Raw genomic sequence first — 23,601 nt, forward strand, 5'->3', positions numbered from 1 at the left:
TCCTCTCAGACCTTCTTGTCTGTTAGTTTCTTCCCAGGGCTGGTCTCCTCTGGGTGGTAGAACCAGTTGACGCGCACCACCATGTTGCTGCCCCACGACTCCCACATGCTCTGGATGCGTCCGATGAAGGGCAGGTTGGGCCGGCCGGCCGACAGGAACACAGCACAGTCCCCGATGCGGATCATCTCCCGCCCGCGGACTATGGCCTTGTAGAACAGCTTCTTAGCCTTGCCCTTCATACCCCGCCTCTGTGGGGCAGAGGAACGGCTCAGAGAAGGTGTGTGTGTACAAACTGACAGACTACATGTGTGTGAGAGCATTTATAGTACTGAGTTTACAGTATACATATACTGTTCAGGTATACCATATGTGGATGTGTGTTGAAGAGGTCTGTCATTGAGACATCTTCAGTGTGTGTGTGTGTGCTGGTGCGTGTGCGTGTGTGCTGGTGCGTGTGTGTGCGTGTGTGTGCGACACAGAGCCCATGTTCTGACCTGCGTGGGTTTCCCAAACCACTTCCAGAGCTGGCGGGCGGGCAGGAAGGCTGAGATCTTGGGCCTGTTCTCCACGCTGGGCAGCCTCTGGCGTTTGGCCAGCTCCTTGGTGCTCGGCAGGTGGAGGCCCTCCCTCCTCTTAGGCCTGCCCACCGCTGGGCTTCCTCCGCTGGGCTTCTGCTTGGGAGGCCGGCCCCTCTGGCCGGAGCCCTTCCCTTGGGCGCGCTGGGAGGACACGCTGGGCGACGGGGAGGAAGGTGGAGAGGTAGGAGAAGCGGCTTCTTCTTTCACCTCCTCCTTTTTCACCTCTACCTCATCCTCTTCCTCCTCCTCCTCTTCTTCCTCCTCTCCCTCTACTTCTGCCACTGTGTCCTGTCGGGGAGGGGGGGAGGTGGGGGGGGCGGGGGAGGGGGGGGCGTCTCCTCGTCTGAGCTGCACGATGACTCCTCATCGGTGGAGGATGAGGAGGAGGAGGATGAGGAGGAGGAGGAAGAGGAGGTGCTGGAGTTTGAAGAGGAGGAGGAGGAGGAGGCGGGGCTGGAGGAGGAGCAATTAGAGACACACTTTTTCTTCTTCTTCTGTTCTTTGTCGTCCTCTTCCTCTGACTCTGAACTGGTGCTGGTGTGAGAGTCCTCTTTCGTTTCTCCCTCTTTCCTCTCCTCTCTCTTCCTGTTCTCTTTCTCCCCTCCTTTCCCTCGAGCCCGACCCTCAGCCTTCTCTTTCCCTGACACAGGGCCTTTGTAGGCGGGGTCTCTCTCTGGCCCTGCCTCCCTCTCCGGAACCCTCGCCTTGGCTTTCACTGGCTTCTGACTCACTGTTGTCAATGCAACGGGAGCGTGTTCCCTCCTGTGGCCCCGCCCCTCCAGCAGCATCAGAGCCTTGGTCTTCTTGGTCTTAGGAGAGGTCACGCCCTCGTGGTCCAGCTTCACCAGGGGCTCTGCAGAGGGGGGCTTCCACCTGGACCCCGGGGGGCCCTCCCCTTGCCTGGGCCCCCCCTCCCCCTGCCTGGGCTTGGGTCTGGAGACAGGGCCCGTGCTGGGTCTGCTAGAGTGCTGGGAAGCGGGCTTGGGTCTGGATGAGCTGGGTTTGAGGGCACCTGTGCCATGTGGTCTGGGGATGGGGCTGGGCCCTGGGCTGAGTCTGGACACAGAGTCAGGTGGATGTTTGGGTTTAGAGGTGGAGGTGGTTTTGGGGGTGGAGCTAGGTTTGGGAGTGGAGGTAGGTTTAGGGGTGGAAGTGTTTTTGGGGGTGGAGCTAGGTTTGGGAGTGAAGGTGGGAGTGGTTTTGGGGGTGGAGCTAGGTTTGGGAGTGAAGGTGGGAGTGGTTTTGGGGGTGGAGCTAGGTTTGGTGGTGGTGGAGCTATGTGTAAGAGTTGAGATGGATTTAGGAGTGGAGCCTGTCTTGGAAATAGAGCTGGGTTTGGGGGTGGAGCTGGGTTTGGGGGTGGAGCTGGGTTTGGGGGTGGAGCTGGGTTTGGGGGTGGAGCTGGGTTTGGGTTTGGGTGTGGAGCTGGAGCTGGGTTTGGGTCCTGGTTTGGGACTGAGACTACAGCTGCGACCAGCCTCCCTGCGCTGGGTGTAGGAGTTCAGGCTGGGTTCAGTATACAGGTCCACCGTGAGAACCTTCCCATAGCCTGAGGGGAAGAGCGAGGCAGGCGGGACACGAGCAGGCGGGACACGGGCAGGAGCTGGGCCTGGGCTGGGCTTCTTAGGTGACTGGCTAGGGGAGGGGCCTGTGGAGGAGGTGGAGCTAGGGGAGGGGCCTTTGGAGGATGTGGAGCTAGGGGAGGGGCCTGTGGAGGAGGTGGAGCTAGGGGAGGGGCCTGTGGAGGAGGTGGAGCTAGGGGAGGGGCCTGTGGAGGAGGTGGAGCTTTTGCGGCCTGGTTTGGGCCCAGGCCTAGTGGCGGACAGGGATCTTTCCTGAGCGTCTCTCTGGGCTGAGGAGGGCTTTTCTTGGGCAGGCATGGCAGCAGGTTGGGGTCTGTCAGAAGGCTGGGAGGAGGGTGGAGGTTCTGAAGTAGCTGGGGGCTCTGAGGGAAACAGGAAATGAAGATCAGCAAGTATGGGTTAGGGTTAGGTATGTACACACACTGAATCACACAATACCAGGTGAGACTGCGTTGGATGGATACACTCATGCACAGCAAATATCTGTACTTTTAACATTTTAAAGCAAGGCTTGTTACTTTAGTTTGAATCTGGATTTGGTGGCATGATCAATAATATCATCATTGCGTGCCTTTTTTCAATTTCCGGACTATCAACAACAAACGTTAACTAGTCTATCAAGCTACCATGGAGCAAGGCAGAAGGCAACAAGAAAAAGGTTTCCCCAAAACTAGATACTTTCTGTCAAGTTGTGTGTGACAAAAAAACAACAACATCTAAACCCTAAAAGGTTGAAAAATAACATTTTATATGATATTATTGATGAGCAGTGTTGGGTGTTACAATGTAACGCGTTACAGTAGTTATATTATTGATGAGCAGTGTTGGGTGTTACAATGTAACGCGTTACAGTAGTTATATTATTGATGAGCAGTGTTGGGTGTTACAATGTAACGCGTTACAGTAGTTATATTATTGATGAGCAGTGTTGGGTGTTACAATGTAACGCGTTACAGTAGTTATATTATTGATGAGCAGTGTTGGGTGTTACAATGTAACGCGTTACAGTAGTTATATTATTGATGAGCAGTGTTGGGTGTTACAATGTAACGCGTTACAGTAGTTATATTATTGATGAGCAGTGTTGGGTGTTACAATGTAACGCGGTACAGTAGTTATATTATTGATGAGCAGTGTTGGGTGTTACAATGTAACGCGTTACAGTAGTTATATTATTGATGAGCAGTGTTGGGTGTTACAATGTAACGCGTTACAGTAGTTATATTATTGATGAGCAGTGTTGGGTGTTACAATGTAACGCGTTACAGTAGTTATATTATTGATGAGCAGTGTTGGGTGTTACAATGTAACGCGTTACAGTAGTTATATTATTGATGAGCAGTGTTGGGTGTTACAATGTAACGCGTTACAGTAGTTATATTATTGATGAGCAGTGTTGGGTGTTACAATGTAACGCGTTACAGTAGTTATATTATTGATGAGCAGTGTTGGGTGTTACAATGTAACGCGTTACGCGTTACAGGAGTTATATTATTGATGAGCAGTGTTGGGTGTTACAATGTAACGCGTTACAGGAGTTATATTATTGATGAGCAGTGTTGGGTGTTACAATGTAACGCGTTACAGGAGTTATATTATTGATGAGCAGTGTTGGGTGTTACAATGTAACGCGTTACAGTAGTTATATTATTGATGAGCAGTGTTGGGTGTTACAATGTAACGCGTTACAGTAGTTATATTATTGATGAGCAGTGTTGGATGTTACAATGTAACGCGTTACAGTAGTTATATTATTGATGAGCAGTGTTGGGTGTTACAATGTAACGCGTTACAGTAGTTATATTATTGATGAGCAGTGTTGGGTGTTACAATGTAACGCGTTACAGTAGTTATATTATTGATGAGCAGTGTTGGGTGTTACAATGTAACGCGTTACAGTAGTTATATTATTGATGAGCAGTGTTGGGTGTTACAATGTAACGCGTTACAGTAGTTAGACTACTTTTGTTAGGTAACAAGTAATTTAACGCGTTACTTATTTAATTGAATTAATCCGTTACTAGTTCCTTGTTCAAACGCGTTACTTAACGCGTTACTTAATTTAGTCTTTTGGTCGCGAGCCCTCAGCATGTAGCTAAAAGTCTAGGCAGGTTGAGGCTACTTTTCGCTAGGTACCTACGAAAACGTCTTAACCTGCTAGACAGGTGGGTTCCCCTTTGTTCTTTTGATGAGCAGTCTCACAAGCTCAATTTACCCTGCGTCATGGAGCTGACCAGCTAAATAGTTATTTAAGACTTGCATTTACAGGCCTACGTAATGTCACATTAAATAATGTATTGAACTCAAGCTTGTGTGATGTGTTGCTGTATCGTTCAGTGGTTTGGGTTTAAGATTATATTACAGTAAGTAAAATTGTCTGCTCCCTGCTACTCGCCCTGCTGCTCGCCCTGCTGCTCGCTCTGCTACTCTGTCTCCTCCTTTCACTACGTGTGCAATAAAAGTTTCTAAAGGTTTAAGAAAACATTACAATATTGTAGCTGAGATAATGCTGTTGTTGCTCTGGGTTTGTAAACCAGACCATTCCATGGTACTAACTAGAGTGGTACTGTGCATTTCTGGTTGTAGATGAACTGTCTATCTGTCCTGTTGGTTTGCTGCTGTGGATGAAAGCGTGTGCTAAATGAATCCATGTAAGATGGTTACGAAGTAAAACAAACCAGGTTTGGGTTTGGGTTTGCGGCCCCTCCCTCTGTTTTTGGGGGCGGAGTCTTCGACCTTAGTCCCAGTGTCTGTGCACTCCTTACTGCACTTCCTGACACGCCTCCTGGAGCAGCTGGCCACTAGCAGCGCTGGGGAGGGCTCAGCACCTGCAGGGGGAGGGGCCAGGGGGAGGGAGGGTGTGGTTAGTTGGTATGAGAGTGTCTGCATGACAGAGTCTGTCTGAGTGAGTGTGTCTGTCTGTGTGTTAGTGTGTGTGAGTGTGTGTGTGTATATGAGTGTGTGTGTGTATATGACTGTGTGTGTGTGTATATGAGTGTGTGTGTGTATATGACTGTGTGTGTGTGTACTTACACTGGATCTTGTAGTCGGGGGGCAGCAGGCGGATGTGGCAAAGGGGAATGCGCCCTGTGTCACCATCGTCAAACTCCACGGTTATGAGGTCATCATTGTCATCCTCGTCTGAGCTTCCTGTACAGACAGGAAGAGGAAATGGAAAGAGTTCAGTCAGGAACACACAGGGCCGGATGGTTGAGTGTGGGTTTGAGAGTGTGTGGTTACCGTTGACGACGGTTCCAGGGTACAGGCAGCGGTACTGCTGGCTCCAGTAGGCAGCTACACGACAGCCCTCAGGCAGGAGGGCAACTGAGGGGGGCTTCACCTCCACGATCTACACACACATACACACACAGCAGAATCTGAGATGTACACTCTAATATACACAGTGTTTCCATGTCTAATCCCAAACCCAGGCAGAGACCACCACCCCCCACCCACACTCACAGCCTCTTGCAGCAGCTGTTCCAGGCAGTAGATGTGAGGCCTGTTCCCTCTCTCTCCCTCCACCACCACGCTGTAGCTGCAGGGGGCAAAGGTCAGGGGTCACGTCTGCTCCTGATACACACTGTTAATGTGTGCGTGTGTGTGTACTCACATGTCTGGGGAGTGGACAGTGTTGAGATGCCCAGAGTAAAGCAGCTGGTCGTCCATAGGGATCAGCACTCGGAGACCATCCACTAGAGAGTCTTTATCCAGAACACACTGGAGGGGACCTGTCAGACACACAACAACACACACCTGTCAGGCACAACAACACACACCTGTCAGGCACAACAACAACACACACCTGTCAGCCACACAACAACACACACCTGTCAGCCACACAACAACACACACCTGTCAGGCACAACAACACACACCTGTCAGACACACAACAACACACACCTGTCAGCCACACAACAACACACACCTGTCAGCCACACAACAACACACACCTGTCAGCCACACAACAACACACACCTGTCAGCCACACAACAACACACACCTGTCAGCCACACAACAACACACACCTGTTTAAACAGAGAATATACTAAATGATACATTACCCTACAGGAACACAAAATGGGACTAATCAATGTAAATACAGTCTAGAGCATGTGATGTGTGTACTGACCAGGTGCAGATGTCTTCTCTGATAGGCTGTTGCTAGGCGGTGGGAGGAGTTCATCTTCACTGAAGCTGCTGTCCTGATTGGGCTCAAAGTCCTCATCTGCTGCCATGCTCTCCATCAGCCTACTGACTGCACCCCGAGACTACACACACACACACACACACACACACACACACTTACATTTAGCAGACGCTCTTATCCAGAGCGACTTGCAGTAAGTACAGGGACATTCCCCCTCGAGGCAAGTAGGGTAAAGTGCCTTGCCCAATGACACAACGTCATTTGGCCTGGCCGGGAATCAAACCAGCGACCTTCTGATTACTGGCCCGATTCCCTAACCACTCAGCCACCTGACTCCACCTGACACACACGCACACACAGCTTAATGGTGTGACTAGACTACAGTGTGAGTGGAGGACAGCATGAGTGTGAGAGCATCTCTAGTCCCCCACCAACACTTCAACCCCTCCTGCCATGTAGTGTGTGTGTGTGTGTGTGTGTGTGTGTGTGTGTGTGTGTGTGTGAGAGAGAGAGAGTGAGTGAGAGTGAGCATGAGAGAGAGTGAGCATGAGAGAGAGAGAGAGAGTGAGTGAGGGAGAGCACACTAACCTCTCTGGCCTTGGCCTTGGATTGGCTCTTGTGAGAAGGGCTGAGAGGACGAGCCAAAGGGCCATCTGTGATTGGACTAGACCTAGTGGGCGGGCTGACAGGGCTGTCGGTGATTGGACTAGACCGAATGGGCGGGCTGACTGGGGAGTCCTTTATTTTCTTCTTCTGTTGACACACACATACACACACACACACACACACCACACACATACCACACACATACCACACACATACCACACACATACACACACACGGTCAGAATGTTATCATAAAAAGGATGACACAATCTTGGCTACATTTAAGCCTGCAGGCATTCAGGAATTCAATCTAATTTAAAACATTTTAGAACAAATATTTTGGAAAAACGTTTCAGAAAAAGATATTTTGGAAAATGTTTGGAAATGTTTATTGGGGAAAAAGGTTAACGCTTCAAAACATTCTTTTTCTAATTCTCCTTAGGTTTAAAAATATTTAGGAAAAAGTTTTGGAATTTTTTGGGAGCGAAAAAACGTTTCGACAAAATATTTGGGAGAAACCATCTGTCCATCCACTTGAGTGTGTGTACTGTAGCCATCTCTGAAAAGGAAAGTAACATGAACAGAGACTTGCCTTTCCAGTGTCCTTCCCCTCCCTGCTGGACGGGGTGGTTTTGGGTTTGGAGGGCTTTGGGGTGAGGGGAGGGGCTGAGCTGGAGGAAGACATCTGGTTGGTGGAGGTCGTGTTGGATGGAGAGATTTGATTGGTCGCTGCCTCATGGAGAAAGATTCTTTCGCTGCGTCGGCGAGTCCAGCACTCCTCTTCACCGACCCCTCCCACCGAGAGGTCAAAGGTGAAGCGCCGTGGAGAGGGGCGTGGCCGAGGAGGCGGTTTGCGTTTGATTGGCTGCGGCTCCTCTCGCTTGGTCGGGCTGGTCTGGTCAATGCGGCGGGATGCCGGGGGTAACAGCGGCAGTTCGGGGGCAGAGCGTTTGCCGTGAAGCAGAGACGGAAACTTCCTCAGACGCACGTCAGAGCCCGAGTCTGACCCCTCTGACCCCTCACACTCTGACCCTGAGACCACACACACACGCACACACACACAATAAACACACTAAACTGTCTCTGTGTTAAATGACCAAACACTGTGAATACGAATACTGATCCATTAGAAACAAGTGAATAATAATAAGCATCTCAGTGAGATTACAAAAAATGTATTAATAAAAAAATGTAATTTAAATGCCTCAGGTCTACTGTTCACCAGTCAAGCGTGTGTTTACCTAGAGTGCTCAGCATTCTGCGGTGTTTGCTGTCAGAAAGGAGGGTGGCGGAAGTGGAGGCCACAGGGAGCACGCTTGCAGCAAACCTGGCCAGCAGGCCCAGCCCGCTCTCCTCACCCTCCTCACTCCCCTCCAAGCCCCACTCAGCATCATCCTCGCTGGAGGACACTGTTTCACAGGGAATCAACACATTATTTCAGGTCAGACAGTGTTCTACAAATGTCACTAAACTCTTGTTCGTCTCTAAACCTGGGAGGCATGTGTTACTGAAGCACCAGCCTGACAGTGGGGCCTAGATGTTGCTGGGATACTCTAAGCCCTGGGCATGTGGCCTGGGGAAAAGGGGCCTACTCTTTAGGCCTCAGGTTAGAGGCTGGAAAAGGGGCCTACTCTTTAGGCCTCAGGTTAGAGGCTGGAAAAGGGGCCTACTCTTTAGGCCTCAGGTTAGAGGCTGGAAAAGGGGCCTACTCTTTAGGCCTCAGGTTAGAGGCTGGAAAAGGGGCCTACTCTTTAGGCCTCAGGTTAGAGGCTGGAAAAGGGGCCTACTCTTTAGGCCTCAGGTTAGAGGCTGGTCCCCTGACTATGATGGTCCTTCAGTATAACCTTCACACTAAAAGTATGAGAGAGACAGGGAGACTCCAAACCAACACGGCTAGATTCAATATGCTCTGCAAGCAGGATCCAGAACAGAGCAGCTAAAACACTGCTGAGATCATCAGAACAGAAACACTGACTCCGTCATCTATTATTAACGACTTTGGAACTAAAGGAGAGAGAAACAGGGAAGGAGGGAGGGAGACAAAGAGCCAAGGTACCACTGTCATCATGGTCTGGAGGGAGGGAGACAAGGTAGCACTGTCATCATGGTCTAACTGCAGTGAGCATGTTAGGTTACAGTAGAAGCAAACAGGCAAAGAAGACAAAGTGCAGAAACACACTGGCAGTTAGTTGTTAGCAACACGCTGGCAGTTAGCTGTTAGCAACACACTGGCAGTTAGTTGTTAGCAACACGCTGGCAGTTAGCAACACACTGGCAGTTAGCTGATAGCAACAAGCTGGCAGTTAGCTGTTAGCAACACACTGGCAATTAGCTGTTAGCAACACGCAAGCAGTTAGCTGTTAGCAACATGCTGGCAGTTAGCTGTTAGCAACACGCAGGCAGTTAGCTGTTAGCAACACGCTGGCAGTTAGCTGTTAGCAACACGCTGGCAGTTAGCTGTTAGCAAAACGCTGGCAGTTAGCTGTTAGGATCATGGCAGCAGTGAAGGAGGGACAGCGCCTCCCTCAGATTAGTGTTAACGGAGCAGACAGACAGGCACTGAGAGGACAGCCTTGTTAGGACCCCTGGTGGTGCTCACACCTGGTCCAGTCAGCCGTGGTTACACCCCCCTGCCATCTGCCCACAAAGGTTCCTCAAAGATCTCAAAAGGCTGGAGGAGGGAGAGCCTTGTGAGGATGGCTGGCTCCATCAAGCCCCAAAGTGCTGGATGTGCAGCCACCCCACTGGTATCACCCTCCCAGCTGTTTGAGGTCAGGGAGGGGAACCTGCAGGAGGCAGAGGGTCTAGGGTGTGATCAAGGCTCTCGGACACACTAGAAGGGCTTTACATCATTTGTGAGCAGAGAAATATCAAGCAGGTCTGTAACAATAACAGTATACGAAGTCAGGCAAAAGTTAATTGAGTTTTTTTCTGAGAGTGTGTTTAACACCAGATTGATTTTTCGTGTTAGCGTTCAGGTAGAGGAAGGAGGGGCGTGTCCTACTTACAGAGCAGGTGACAGGGGTGTGGCCTCAGGCAGGGTAGGGCGGGGCAGCGCAGAGAGTAGCCTAGCCGTAGCTTAGCCTAGCCATAGCCTAGCTTAGCCTAGCCAAGCCACAGCATAGCCTAGCTTTAGCAGAGGTTAGCCATAGCATGGCCTAGCGGTGGCTGACTAACCATAGCGTGTGGCGTAGGCTAAAGGTTGCGCTAGTCCCGGCCAAGCTTCTGTAATGTGGCGCCACAGCAGAGGCACAAGCACAGACAGGTTGAGAGACACAAAGCATCATGGGTAGGAGAGGTCAGGAGGTGAGGGGTGAAAGGTGAGGTGGCAAGCAGGCTGGAGAGGGGGCGGGTTATCTGGAGGTTTAGTAGCCGACGAAGAAGAGCCCTATTCTCCAAATATCCCAAGGAGCCAATCATAGAGCTGGATGTGTGGTTCCAGTGATGTCAGAATCTTGGTGGAGGTGTTCCTTCTCAGCACTACAGAACCTCAGATTTGAGTTGTCATGGAACTCATCAATGTTAACCTTCACTACCTTCAGTGACAGCACGAAACAATAATCATAATGAACATGTTCTTTAATAGTACCTTAGTGTGTGTGTGTGTTTTCTCCTTGACCATTACTCTGTCACTTCAGGAATAAAGCCTAACTACCATTCCAGTGTTGGCAGGAGCTGAGTAGGGATATTTGACTAACAGAGCGCTGTAAAGCTGTGCGGTGCGACAGTAGCTGGACAGAGACAGACAGGAAGACAGACAGGTAGACAGACAGGTAGACAGGTGAAGCAGACACAGGGACTACAGCTGTTTGCTTTCTGTACCAATCAAATCAACACCTTTAATAACGCTTAGAGAAACCAAACTGCAATACAAATTAAAACAAAAAAGTTTTTACAAAATCCACACATTTGTCAATATACAAAATTCTACAAAAAAACTTTGCAAGCCAGAAAAAAAAGAAAAACAAGCTGATTCCTATAAAAAGCACCATTACAAAAACTAGCAGCAGAGAGAGCAAGCTAAGGCAGATCCTGGTGACTCCCACAGCACCATCACCTGCATCCTGGCAGGAAACCCTACTGTCTGACAGGGTGGAGGTGGGGGGGAGGAGGGGTATCAGGGGTGGAGGGGTATCAGGGGTGGAGGGGTATCAGGGGAGGAGGGGTATCAGGGGTGGAGGGGTAGCAGGGTGAGGGGGTAGCAGGGTGAGGGGGTAGCAGGGTGAGGGGGTAGCAGGGTGAGGGGGTAGCAGGGTGAGGGGTAGCAGGGTGAGGGGTAGCAGGGTGAGGTCAGTAACCTTGGTCAAAGGAGTCGTCAGAGGAGCTGAGGCCCGCCTCTTGCAACAGCAGAGATAAGTGCTTGTGTTTCCTCTCTCGAGACATCTGATTGGCCAGCAGGGACGTCGGCGACGTGGTCGATCGCCTCTTCCTGTTTCTGTGGGCTAGCGAGCTAGAGGGGGGGGGCCAGCCCCCCCGTACTGAATCCTCCTCCTCTGAGTCAGAGTCTAACAGAGAACACCAGGACACACAAACACACACAGATTACATTTTCATGAATCTAGAACAAAAGTTGCGGGGTTGAAGGGCTTGTCCAGGAACACTCACTGTTGGAGAAGTTGCTCATCTCTGAGCGGAGCGGAGAGATCGCCATCTTCCTCTGACCTTTCACCTCTGACCTCTGACCTTTCACCTTCACGCCAGCCTCGGAGGGGACAGCTCGGCCTGCCGTCTTGTGTTTCCCCCCTTTGGCCAGCAGGGGCCCTAGCTCCTTCCTCCGACCCTCCATCGCTCTGCCCTTTGACCTTTCACCCTTGGCCGGGGGTCCGGTGGGGGGTCTACGGTTCGAGGCAAAGGAGCCCAGCTGAGAGAGGGAGAGGGCACGGTCTAGGTCGCTCGCCAGCTGGTCCTGCTCACAGACATGCCCATGCTTTCCTTTAAATATCTGAGAGGACACACACACACACACACACACAGGAGTTATGCAAAGGTGAAACCTGCCTACAAGCCTCAATATACCCTGAGGCCCACACACAGCTGGAAGGCAGACCTCTGGAGTGTGACTGGTAGACGCCTCCTGGTCAGCCCACATCATCTTGTTCTTCTTCTTCTTCTTCGCTCCTCCGTCCGTCTCGTCCCCCTCTCTGGAGGGGCGGAGCCTATCGTCCCCCTCTCTGGAGGGGCGGAGCCTCTTCCTCTGGGCCTCGCCGGCCTCAGAGTCCTCCGAGTACTGCTGACTCCTGGCCAGCCTGCACACACACACACACACACACACACACACACACACACACACACACACACACACACACACACACACACACACACACACACACACACACACACACACACACACACACACACACACACACACACACACACACACACACACACACACACACACACACATCATGTACTGGACACACACACACACACATCATGTACTGGACACACACACACACATCATGTACTGGACACACACACACACATCATGTACTGGACACACACACACACACACACATCATGTACTGCACACACACACACACATCATGTACTGGACACACACACACACACACACACACACACACACACACACATCATGTACTGGACACACACACACACACATCATGTACTGGACACACACACACACATCATGTACTGGACACACACACACACATCATGTACTGGACACACACACACATCATGTACTGGACACACACACACACACACACATCATGTACTGGACACACACACACACATCATGTACTGGACACACACACACACACACACACACACACACACACATCATGTACTGGACACACACACACACACACACACACACACACACACACACACACACACACACACACACACACACACACACACACACACATCATGTACTGGACACACACACACACACATCATGTACTGGACACACACACACACACATCATGTACTGGACACACACACACACACATCATGTACTGGACACACACACACACATCATGTACTGGACACACACACACACACATCATGTACTGCACACACACACACACACATCATGTACTGCACACACACACACACACATCATGTACTGGACACACACACACACACATCATGTACTGCACACACACACACACACATCATGTACTGGACACACACACACACACATCATGTACTGGACACACACACACACATTCACAAACATATATGTAGGCTTAGTTGATACTCACCTCCCAGGCCTGCTGTCTAATTTGGAGGGCGTGGTCAAGTATTTCCTCTTCCTGGGTCTGCCCCGCCCCCGTGGTGCCAGACTCCGCCTCTCCTCCTCCTGCTGCCTCTCACTGACACAACCAGGAGGTGTGAGTGAGCCAGACGTGTGTGTGTGCGTGAGACAGTGTCTGAGAGTGTGTTAGAGTGTGTGAGTACTCACCGTCTGTCTGTGTGTCTCTGGATGCGGCCCAGCTCCCCCTGCTTGTCCTTGTACCTCCTCTGCAGCTCCGCCAGGCGCACACGCAGGTCCACCTCCAGGACGTCCAGCACCTCCTCCGTCTTACTGAACAACTGAGGGAGGAGGAGGGGAGGAGGAGGGGACGTTAAACAATCCTGATGTTAAAATCCTAAAGACCTGTGTTCCCTATCAGGAGGACCTCAGTGTTCCCCACCAACAGGACCTCAGTGTTCCCCACCAACAGGACCTCAGTGTTCCCCACCAACAGGACCTCAGTGTTCCCCACCAACAGGACCTCAGTGTTCCCCACCAACAGGACCTCAGTGTTCCCCACCAACAGGACCTCAGTGTTCCCCACCAACAGGACCTCAGTGTTCCCCAGCAGTTCCCTCCAGACTCACCGGCTCTTTCTTCTGCCTCCAGCTGTAGGTCTTGTGGGGGTGCAGCTCCCGGGCCAGCTGCATGTGAGACTGCTGCTCTATGGCCTCCAGCAGCACCTGCCGGCTGGCCTCCAGCAGGCAGCCCAGGCCGCCCAGAGCCAGCTCTGCCAGGAGCACAGACACAACACGGGGTTAGGACGGCATCAAAGGAGTTAGGACACGAGGTAGGACCACAGGAGTTTAGACGAGAGACAGGACAAGGTTAGAGAGCTCATGCATCTGTCCTCTTCCTCACCTTGCTCCTGGCTGATTCTCTCCATCTCCAGCTGAGCCATGTGGCTGAGCAGGGCCATTCCCTCCAGAGCCCAGACCTCCAGGGTCCCAGCACTGCCACTCTCCCTCCCCAGGAGAGAGAGCTCCGTCTGGGGCAGGGCCAGCAGAGCAGGGGGGGAGCCAGGGCAGGCCTGGGGCATCTCACTGGCAGCCAGTAGTGCATTCATCCCCGCCATGGGGTCTTCAGGAAGAATGACGAGGGGGGAGGAGGGGGGAGGGAGGTGGAGAGGGGCAAGGACAGTCTCTCTCAGGCAAGGAGGCTGGGCATGTGTGTGGGAGTGTGTGTGTGTGTCGGGCTGCTGTGGTTCACACACACAGGCCGCCTCATAGCTGGCAGTACCGGCAGTAAGGCATGCTGGGTAATACGTGACCTGTGACCCCTCTGTGACCTCCGTTTTAGGCTCCGCCTCTGGAGCAGGCTGTGTGAGCGAGTAAGCCTCCTGGCAGGGGTAAGATGACACCTCCATTTTGACCGGACCTCTGTCTCTCTCTTCTGTCGCTCGCTCCAACCGCTGCTCCAGCGCTAGCTTGGGCAGGGGGCCGGCAGGGGCCTGGGGGGCCTCCCCCTGCTGGTGGGGGGAGGCTGGGCTGGAGCTCCGGTGGAGAGGCACCAGGGCAGCCGGAGTTATGCCCAGCTGAGGCTGCTCCAGGTCAGGCTCTTGTTTAAGCAAGGGTCCCTGGACTGGAGGATTCACAGAACTGGGCTTGATGTCTGCGGAGAGGGGTAGGGGCTTGATGTCTGTGGAGAGGGGTAGGGGCTTGATGTCTGTGGAGAGGGGTAGGGGCTTGATGTTTACAGGTGTCTCTGGGGCTAGGGCATGGGGGTGGAGTGGGGGCAGAGAGTCTGTGTTTGCCCCCGGGCCTGGGGCTAGGGCCTGGGGGTGGAGAGGGGGCAGAGAGTCAGTGTTTGCCCCCACAGGGATAGGGAGGTGGTAGGAGGGGTATGGGGAGGTGAAGGGACCAGGGAGGGGCTGGTATGAATAGCCCGGAGACATTTCTGCAAAACAAAGACATGAATGTTAACACATTATCAACATGGGGTGTAACAGTCCATATATTCATACTGGGTGTAACAGTACATGTATTCATACTGGGTGTAAAAGTCCATGTATTCATACTGGGTGTAACAGTCCATGTATTCATACTGGGTGTAACAGTCCATGTATTCATACTGGGTGTAAAAGTCCATGTATTCATACTGGGTGTAAAAGTCCATGTATTCATACTGGGTGTAACAGTCCATGTATTCATACTGGGTGTAACAGTACATGTATTCATACTGGGTGTAAAAGTCCATGTATTCATACTGGGTGTAAAAGTCCATGTATTCATACTGGGTGTAACAGTCCATGTATTCATACTGGGTGTAACAGTCCATATATTCATACTGGGTGTAACAGTACATGTATTCATACTGGGTGTAAAAGTCCATGTATTCATACTGGGTGTAACAGTCCATGTATTCATACTGGGTGTAACAGTCCATGTATTCATACTGGGAATTCACGGTACGGACGTCACGATTTGGTGCATGCAGTCAAGACTGCTTACTGTTATTCTACTGCAGTTAGCTAGCCAGTAGCCAGCATGTCATCCAGAAACATAAGTCTTTGAAACCAGCTGATTCAACTACTGTGCCAGTGTATTGACTCAACACTGCTGCTTCTGCCAGTATCTGCACTGGAAGAGTGATACGGACTGAGCTCAGTGAGAGTATGTCACTGTGAACATGATACGGACTGAGCTCAGTGAGAGTATGTCACTGTGAACATGATACGGACTGAGCTCAGTGAGAGTATGTCACTGTGAACATGATACGGACTGAGCTCAGTGAGAGTATGTCACTGTGAACATGATACGGACTGAGCTCAGTGAGAGTATGTCACTGTGAACATGATACGGACTGAGCTCAGTGAGAGTATGTCACTGTGAACATGATACGGACTGAGCTCAGTGAGAGTATGTCACTGTGAACATGATACGGACTGAGCTCAGTGAGAGTATGTCACTGTGAACATGATACGGACTGAGCTCAGTGAGAGTATGTCACTGTGAACATGATACGGACTGAGCTCAGTGAGAGTATGTCACTGTGAACATGATACGGACTGAGCTCAGTGAGAGTATGTCACTGTGAACATGATACGGACTGAGCTCAGTGAGAGTATGTCACTGTGAACATGATACGGACTGAGCTCAGTGAGAGTATGTCACTGTGAACATGATACGGACTGAGCTCAGTGAGAGTATGTCACTGTGAACATGATACGGACTGAGCTCAGTGAGAGTATGTCACTGTGAACATGATACGGACTGAGCTCAGTGAGAGTATGTCACTGTGAACATGATACGGACTGAGCTCAGTGAGAGTATGTCACTGTGAACATGATACGGACTGAGCTCAGTGAGAGTATGTCACTGTGAACATGATACGGACTGAGCTCAGTGAGAGTATGTCACTGTGAACATGATACGGACTGAGCTCAGTGAGAGTATGTCACTGTGAACATGATACGGACTGAGCTCAGTGAGAGTATGTCACTGTGAACATGATACGGACTGAGCTCAGTGAGAGTATGTCACTGTGAACATGATACGGACTGAGCTCAGTGAGAGTATGTCACTGTGAACATGATACGGACTGAGCTCAGTGAGAGTATGTCACTGTGAACATGATACGGACTGAGCTCAGTGAGAGTATGTCACTGTGAACATGATACGGACTGAGCTCAGTGAGAGTATGTCACTGTGAACATGATACGGACTGAGCTCAGTGAGAGTATGTCACTGTGAACATGATACGGACTGAGCTCAGTGAGAGTATGTCACTGTGAACATGATACGGACTGAGCTCAGTGAGAGTATGTCACTGTGAACATGATACGGACTGAGCTCAGTGAGAGTATGTCACTGTGAACATGATACGGACTGAGCTCAGTGAGAGTATGTCACTGTGAACATGATACGGACTGAGCTCAGTGAGAGTATGTCACTGTGAACATGATACGGACTGAGCTCAGTGAGAGTATGTCACTGTGAACATGATACGGACTGAGCTCAGTGAGAGTATGTCACTGTGAACATGATACGGACTGAGCTCAGTGAGAGTATGTCACTGTGAACATGATACGGACTGAGCTCAGTGAGAGTATGTCACTGTGAACATGATACGGACTGAGCTCAGTGAGAGTATGTCACTGTGAACATGATACGGACTGAGCTCAGTGAGAGTATGTCACTGTGAACATGATACGGACTGAGCTCAGTGAGAGTATGTCACTGTGAACATGATACGGACTGAGCTCAGTGAGAGTATGTCACTGTGAACATGATACGGACTGAGCTCAGTGAGAGTATGTCACTGTGAACATGATACGGACTGAGCTCAGTGAGAGTATGTCACTGTGAACATGATACGGACTGAGCTCAGTGAGAGTATGTCACTGTGAACATGATACGGACTGAGCTCAGTGAGAGTATGTCACTGTGAACATGATACGGACTGAGCTCAGTGAGAGTATGTCACTGTGAACATGATACGGACTGAGCTCAGTGAGAGTATGTCACTGTGAACATGATACGGACTGAGCTCAGTGAGAGTATGTCACTGTGAACATGATACGGACTGAGCTCAGTGAGAGTATGTCACTGTGAACATGATACGGACTGAGCTCAGTGAGAGTATGTCACTGTGAACATGATACGGACTGAGCTCAGTGAGAGTATGTCACTGTGAACATGATACGGACTGAGCTCAGTGAGAGTATGTCACTGTGAACATGATACGGACTGAGCTCAGTGAGAGTATGTCACTGTGAACATGATACGGACTGAGCTCAGTGAGAGTATGTCACTGTGAACATGATACGGACTGAGCTCAGTGAGAGTATGTCACTGTGAACATGATACGGACTGAGCTCAGTGAGAGTATGTCACTGTGAACATGATACGGACTGAGCTCAGTGAGAGTATGTCACTGTGAACATGATACGGACTGAGCTCAGTGAGAGTATGTCACTGTGAACATGATACGGACTGAGCTCAGTGAGAGTATGTCACTGTGAACATGATACGGACTGAGCTCAGTGAGAGTATGTCACTGTGAACATGATACGGACTGAGCTCAGTGAGAGTATGTCACTGTGAACATGATACGGACTGAGCTCAGTGAGAGTATGTCACTGTGAACATGATACGGACTGAGCTCAGTGAGAGTATGTCACTGTGAACATGATACGGACTGAGCTCAGTGAGAGTATGTCACTGTGAACATGATACGGACTGAGCTCAGTGAGAGTATGTCACTGTGAACATGATACGGACTGAGCTCAGTGAGAGTATGTCACTGTGAACATGATACGGACTGAGCTCAGTGAGAGTATGTCACTGTGAACATGATACGGACTGAGCTCAGTGAGAGTATGTCACTGTGAACATGATACGGACTGAGCTCAGTGAGAGTATGTCACTGTGAACATGATACGGACTGAGCTCAGTGAGAGTATGTCACTGTGAACATGATACGGACTGAGCTCAGTGAGAGTATGTCACTGTGAACATGATACGGACTGAGCTCAGTGAGAGTATGTCACTGTGAACATGATACGGACTGAGCTCAGTGAGAGTATGTCACTGTGAACATGATACGGACTGAGCTCAGTGAGACTGTGTATGTCACTGTGAACATGATACGGACTGAGCTCAGTGAGAGTATGTCACTGTGAACATGATACGGACTGAGCTCAGTGAGAGTATGTCACTGTGAACATGATACGGACTGAGCTCAGTGAGAGTATGTCACTGTGAACATGATACGGACTGAGCTCAGTGAGAGTATGTCACTGTGAACATGATACGGACTGAGCTCAGTGAGAGTATGTCACTGTGAACATGATACGGACTGAGCTCAGTGAGAGTATGTCACTGTGAACATGATACGGACTGAGCTCAGTGAGAGTATGTCACTGTGAACATGATACGGACTGAGCTCAGTGAGAGTATGTCACTGTGAACATGATACGGACTGAGCTCAGTGAGAGTATGTCACTGTGAACATGATACGGACTGAGCTCAGTGAGAGTATGTCACTGTGAACATGATACGGACTGAGCTCAGTGAGAGTATGTCACTGTGAACATGATACGGACTGAGCTCAGTGAGAGTATGTCACTGTGAACATGATACGGACTGAGCTCAGTGAGAGTATGTCACTGTGAACATGATACGGACTGAGCTCAGTGAGAGTATGTCACTGTGAACATGATACGGACTGAGCTCAGTGAGAGTATGTCACTGTGAACATGATACGGACTGAGCTCAGTGAGAGTATGTCACTGTGAACATGATACGGACTGAGCTCAGTGAGAGTATGTCACTGTGAACATGATACGGACTGAGCTCAGTGAGAGTATGTCACTGTGAACATGATACGGACTGAGCTCAGTGAGAGTATGTCACTGTGAACATGATACGGACTGAGCTCAGTGAGAGTATGTCACTGTGAACATGATACGGACTGAGCTCAGTGAGTCACTGTGAACATGATACGGACTGAGCTCAGTGAGAGTATGTCAACATGATACGGACTGAGCTCAGTGAGAGTATGTCACTGTGAACATGATACGGACTGAGCTCAGTGAGAGTATGTCACTGTGAACATGATACGGACTGAGCTCAGTGAGAGTATGTCACTGTGAACATGATACGGACTGAGCTCAGTGAGAGTATGTCTGTGAACATGTGAACATGATACTGTGGATACGGACTGAGCTCAGTGAGAGTATGTCACTGTGAACATGATACGGACTGAGCTCAGTGAGAGTATGTCACTGTGAACATGATACGGACTGAGCTCAGTGAGAGTATGTCACTGTGAACATGATACGGACTGAGCTCAGTGAGAGTATGTCACTGTGAACATGATACGGACTGAGCTCAGTGAGAGTATGTCACTGTGAACATGATACGGACTGAGCTCAGTGAGAGTATGTCACTGTGAACATGATACGGACTGAGCTCAGTGAGAGTATGTCACTGTGAACATGATACGGACTGAGCTCAGTGAGAGTATGTCACTGTGAACATGATACGGACTGAGCTCAGTGAGAGTATGTCACTGTGAACATGAAACATGTGCTCCATCAGACTGTGGGGAGAGGAGGGCTGGAACTCACCAGGGTAACGGTTCTGGAAGGTGCTCTGCTTCTGCGCCTCCCTCTGCCCCCTCCGCCCACCCTCCCCCTCCTCCAGTTTGGGTCTGAGGGGGGAGGGGGGAGGTGGCGAGGCGGAGCGGGGGGAGGCCGAGTGAGGGAGGGGGGTCGGGGGGTGGGACAGCACTCTCGGTCCTTCCTCTGACTTGAGGGTGTTGACGGGGGAGGGGAGGGGGGGCAAGGGGGTGAGGGAGGAGGAGCAGGGAGTGAGGGAGGAGGAGGAGGGGGTAAGGGAGGAGGAGGAGGGGGTGGGCGAGCACAGACGAAGCTTACGAGGGTGCAGGACAGGAGAGGGGGAGGAGACTGAGGAGGGGCGGGGCTTGGGCTCAGGGTTCCGTTTGTCTGGCTTGTCTTCCCTCTCGCTTCTCTCACTAGCCTTCATACGCTCCTGACACACACACACACACACACACACACACGGATTATTGTGTGCAATACGATGTCTGAAACTGTTTATATAAATAAGAACATGTTTGTCTGTGCATGCTTGCACAACAGTTTTGTGAGCGTGTGTTTTCAGCAGTGTGTGTGTGTGTTTTCAGCAGTGTGTGTGTGTGTGTGGTTTCAGCAGTGTGTGTGGTTTCAGTAGTGTGTGTGTGTGTGTGGTTTCAGCAGAGTGTGTGTGTGGTTTCAGCAGTGTGTGTGTGTGTGGTTTCAGCAGAGTGTGTGTTTTCAGCAGTGTGTGTGTGCGTGGTTTCAGCAGAGTGTGTGTTTTCAGCAGTGTGTGTGTGTGTGGTTTCAGCAGAGTGTGTGTTTTCAGCAGTGTGTGTGTGTGTGGTTTCAGCAGAGTGTGTGTTTTCAGCAGTGTGTGTGTGTGTGTTTTCAGCAGTGTGTGTGTGTGTGGTTTCAGCAGAGTGTGTGTTTTCAGCAGTGTGTGTGTGTGTGTTTTCAGCAGTGAGTGTGTGTGTGTTTTCAGCAGTGTGTGTGTGTGTGTTTTCAGCAGTGAGTGTGTGTGTGTTTTCAGCAGTGTGTGTGTGTGTGTGGTTTCAGCAGTGTGTGTGTGTGTTTTCAGCAGTGTGTGTGTGTGTGTTTTCAGCAGTGAGTGTGTGTGTGTTTTCAGCAGTGTGTGTGTGTGTGTTTTCAGCAGTGTGTGTGTGTGTGTTTTCAGCAGTGTGTGTGTGGCCTCACCACCAGCTGGGCGTTCCTCTGCAGCTGCAGCACCTGAGCTGTGTGCTGCTGGATGAGCATGAGCTCATGCTGCCTGAGGAGCTGCTGCTGAGAGAGCAGCTGGAGCTGGGCTGCATGCTGCAGGGAGGTGCCTGCACCGTACAGGCCTGGCCACATGGGGGAGCTGCCACGCTCCAGCACCTCTCCTCCTGCAGGGGCACAGCTCCACTTACTGCACTACAGCACTCAAAACACATACAGGCTACAGCTCCTATACACACACACACACACACACGGCACCAGCATACCGTAGTGTGGCAGGTGTTCTGTGGGGATGACCAGCAGCTGCCCAGACTGGGGGTCCCGGGCAAACTGGTACGGAGTGGGCATGGAGCCTGGCAGAGAGGAGGGGTATCCTGGGGGCAGGGCCTGGGGCAGGGAGGAGGGGCCCAGACCTGGAGGGGGGGGGGGGGGAGACAGAGACAGAGAGAGAGAGCCTGCTGTCAGTGTGTGCTCTTTGTCATAAATCCTTCATAGAGCAGGACAGAGTGGATCCTGCAGTGTGGCCCTATCTACCTGTAAGTCGCTCTGGATAAGAGCGTCTGCTAAATGACTCCATGTACTGAGAAGCTCCCGGGCAGGTCTGCAGCCCTCTGGGAGCCCTGTGGGGGGGGGGGGGGGGGTCTGTGTGTGTGTGTGTGTGTGTGTGTGGGGGGGGGGTCTGTGTGTGTGTGTGTGTGTGTGTGTGGGGGGGGGTCTGTGTGTGGGGGTCTGGAGGTTATTTCTGGACAAGAAGGGGAGGAGCACTTCCGGAATGTTCTACAACATTCTGGAACGTCTGCTGCACTTAGAATCTCTAGGAGCCACACACACCATCCAGGACACACACACACACCATCCAGGACACACACACACACCATCCAGGACACACACACACACCATCCAGGACACACACACACCATCCAGGACACACACACACCATCCAGAACACACACACACCATCCAGGACACACACACACCATCCAGGGCACACACACACCATCCAGGACACACACACCAAACTGCAGCTTAGAACGTCTTATAACACAGAACATGCCTAGTTGTGTCTGTGTGTGTGTGTGTACCGTAGGGAGAGCTGGTCAGCCAGACAGGTGGTGCTCCTGGGCGAGGCATCCAGTGGTGAGAGGTGAGAGGTGAGGGGTCACCGGGCCAGCGCCCCGCCCCCAGCCCCGCTCCTCCAGTCACCATCAGGTTAGAGGTCATCAGGTTAGGGGTCATCATGCTGGAGGTCAGACTGCTGGACGCCAGGGGGGGGTGTGTCTGGGTGAACTCAGCCAGCTCTTTGCTTTCTCTGATCACACACACACACACACATAGTACAGTCTCTCAAAACACAACAGGAAGTGCATTAAGTGCTTCCTGTGTTTCTATGGCCACGCCCCTTACCTGAGCACTTTCTCCTGTTCACGCTCAATACGGCCAGCCAGGAGCCTGTCGTCATGGTGACGGCCAGCCAGGAGCCTGTCGTCATGGTGACGGCCAGCCAGGAGCCTATCGTCATGGTGACGGCCACGATCTTCCCCTCGCTCTTCGTCTGGGGGTACAACGAGACGGGTTGACTGGGAGGCTAACTCAGCGTGTGTGTGTGTGGAGATGGAAAAACAGCTGTAGTGACCACCTCCAGAAACCTGTCAACTGCCTTGTTTATTCCCTGAACCTCCACCCCTGTCTACATAACTCTCCTGACCCCACGACCCCTTGACCCCCCCCAACTCCCCCCCCCCCCCCCCCCCCCCCCCCCCCCCCCACACACCTCTCCCCCCCAGTATGAGGCTCTGGCAGTACCAGGCCAGACACGAGGCCCTCGCCTTATCAGCCACTCACTGTTCCACACCACTCAGGAATAAACATGAACATGTGTGTACGTGAGTGAGTGTGTGTGTGTGTGCGTGCGGCTGTCTTAAGCAAAGCTGACTGGCAGTCCCTAAGCACCAGAGTTGAGAGAGGGGTTTTATACAAGTGTATTCAACCTTTTAGTGTAGAAGTGTGTGTGTGTGTGTGTCTTTTCTATACAGAGAAGAGAGTCTAACAATCTCTGTCATGCTCCAGAGGAAAGGTTTCAAGACCGTTTTCAAGGTTACGCTGAGCCTGTCCCAAATGCTATCCTTTCTGCATCAGAAAACTGCTCTCTCTACCTCTCTCCATCACTCC

General features: G+C 51.2%; 1 protein-coding gene across 1 annotated transcript in view; it reads right to left on the reverse strand.

Annotated features, from left to right (window-relative positions):
- tnrc18 (trinucleotide repeat containing 18) overlaps window positions 1–23,601 on the reverse strand; it is a 38,807-nt gene that overhangs the window by 3,318 nt on the left and 11,888 nt on the right. The window contains 24 exon segments of the mRNA XM_047038159.1: window positions 12–248; window positions 495–892; window positions 895–2,523; window positions 4,840–4,989; window positions 5,195–5,311; window positions 5,402–5,510; window positions 5,624–5,699; window positions 5,775–5,892; window positions 6,294–6,432; window positions 6,900–7,064; window positions 7,509–7,948; window positions 8,158–8,325; window positions 11,215–11,421; window positions 11,522–11,858; window positions 11,964–12,162; window positions 13,144–13,254; window positions 13,344–13,474; window positions 13,763–13,905; window positions 14,037–15,071; window positions 20,248–20,671; window positions 21,412–21,599; window positions 21,699–21,845; window positions 22,515–22,741; window positions 22,837–22,984. Of these exon segments, the coding sequence (XP_046894115.1) occupies window positions 12–248; window positions 495–892; window positions 895–2,523; window positions 4,840–4,989; window positions 5,195–5,311; window positions 5,402–5,510; window positions 5,624–5,699; window positions 5,775–5,892; window positions 6,294–6,432; window positions 6,900–7,064; window positions 7,509–7,948; window positions 8,158–8,325; window positions 11,215–11,421; window positions 11,522–11,858; window positions 11,964–12,162; window positions 13,144–13,254; window positions 13,344–13,474; window positions 13,763–13,905; window positions 14,037–15,071; window positions 20,248–20,671; window positions 21,412–21,599; window positions 21,699–21,845; window positions 22,515–22,741; window positions 22,837–22,984 (7,043 nt within the window).

The sequence above is a fragment of the Hypomesus transpacificus genome, chromosome 17 (assembly GCF_021917145.1).
Source record: "Hypomesus transpacificus isolate Combined female chromosome 17, fHypTra1, whole genome shotgun sequence".
Lineage (NCBI taxonomy): Eukaryota > Metazoa > Chordata > Actinopteri > Osmeriformes > Osmeridae > Hypomesus > Hypomesus transpacificus.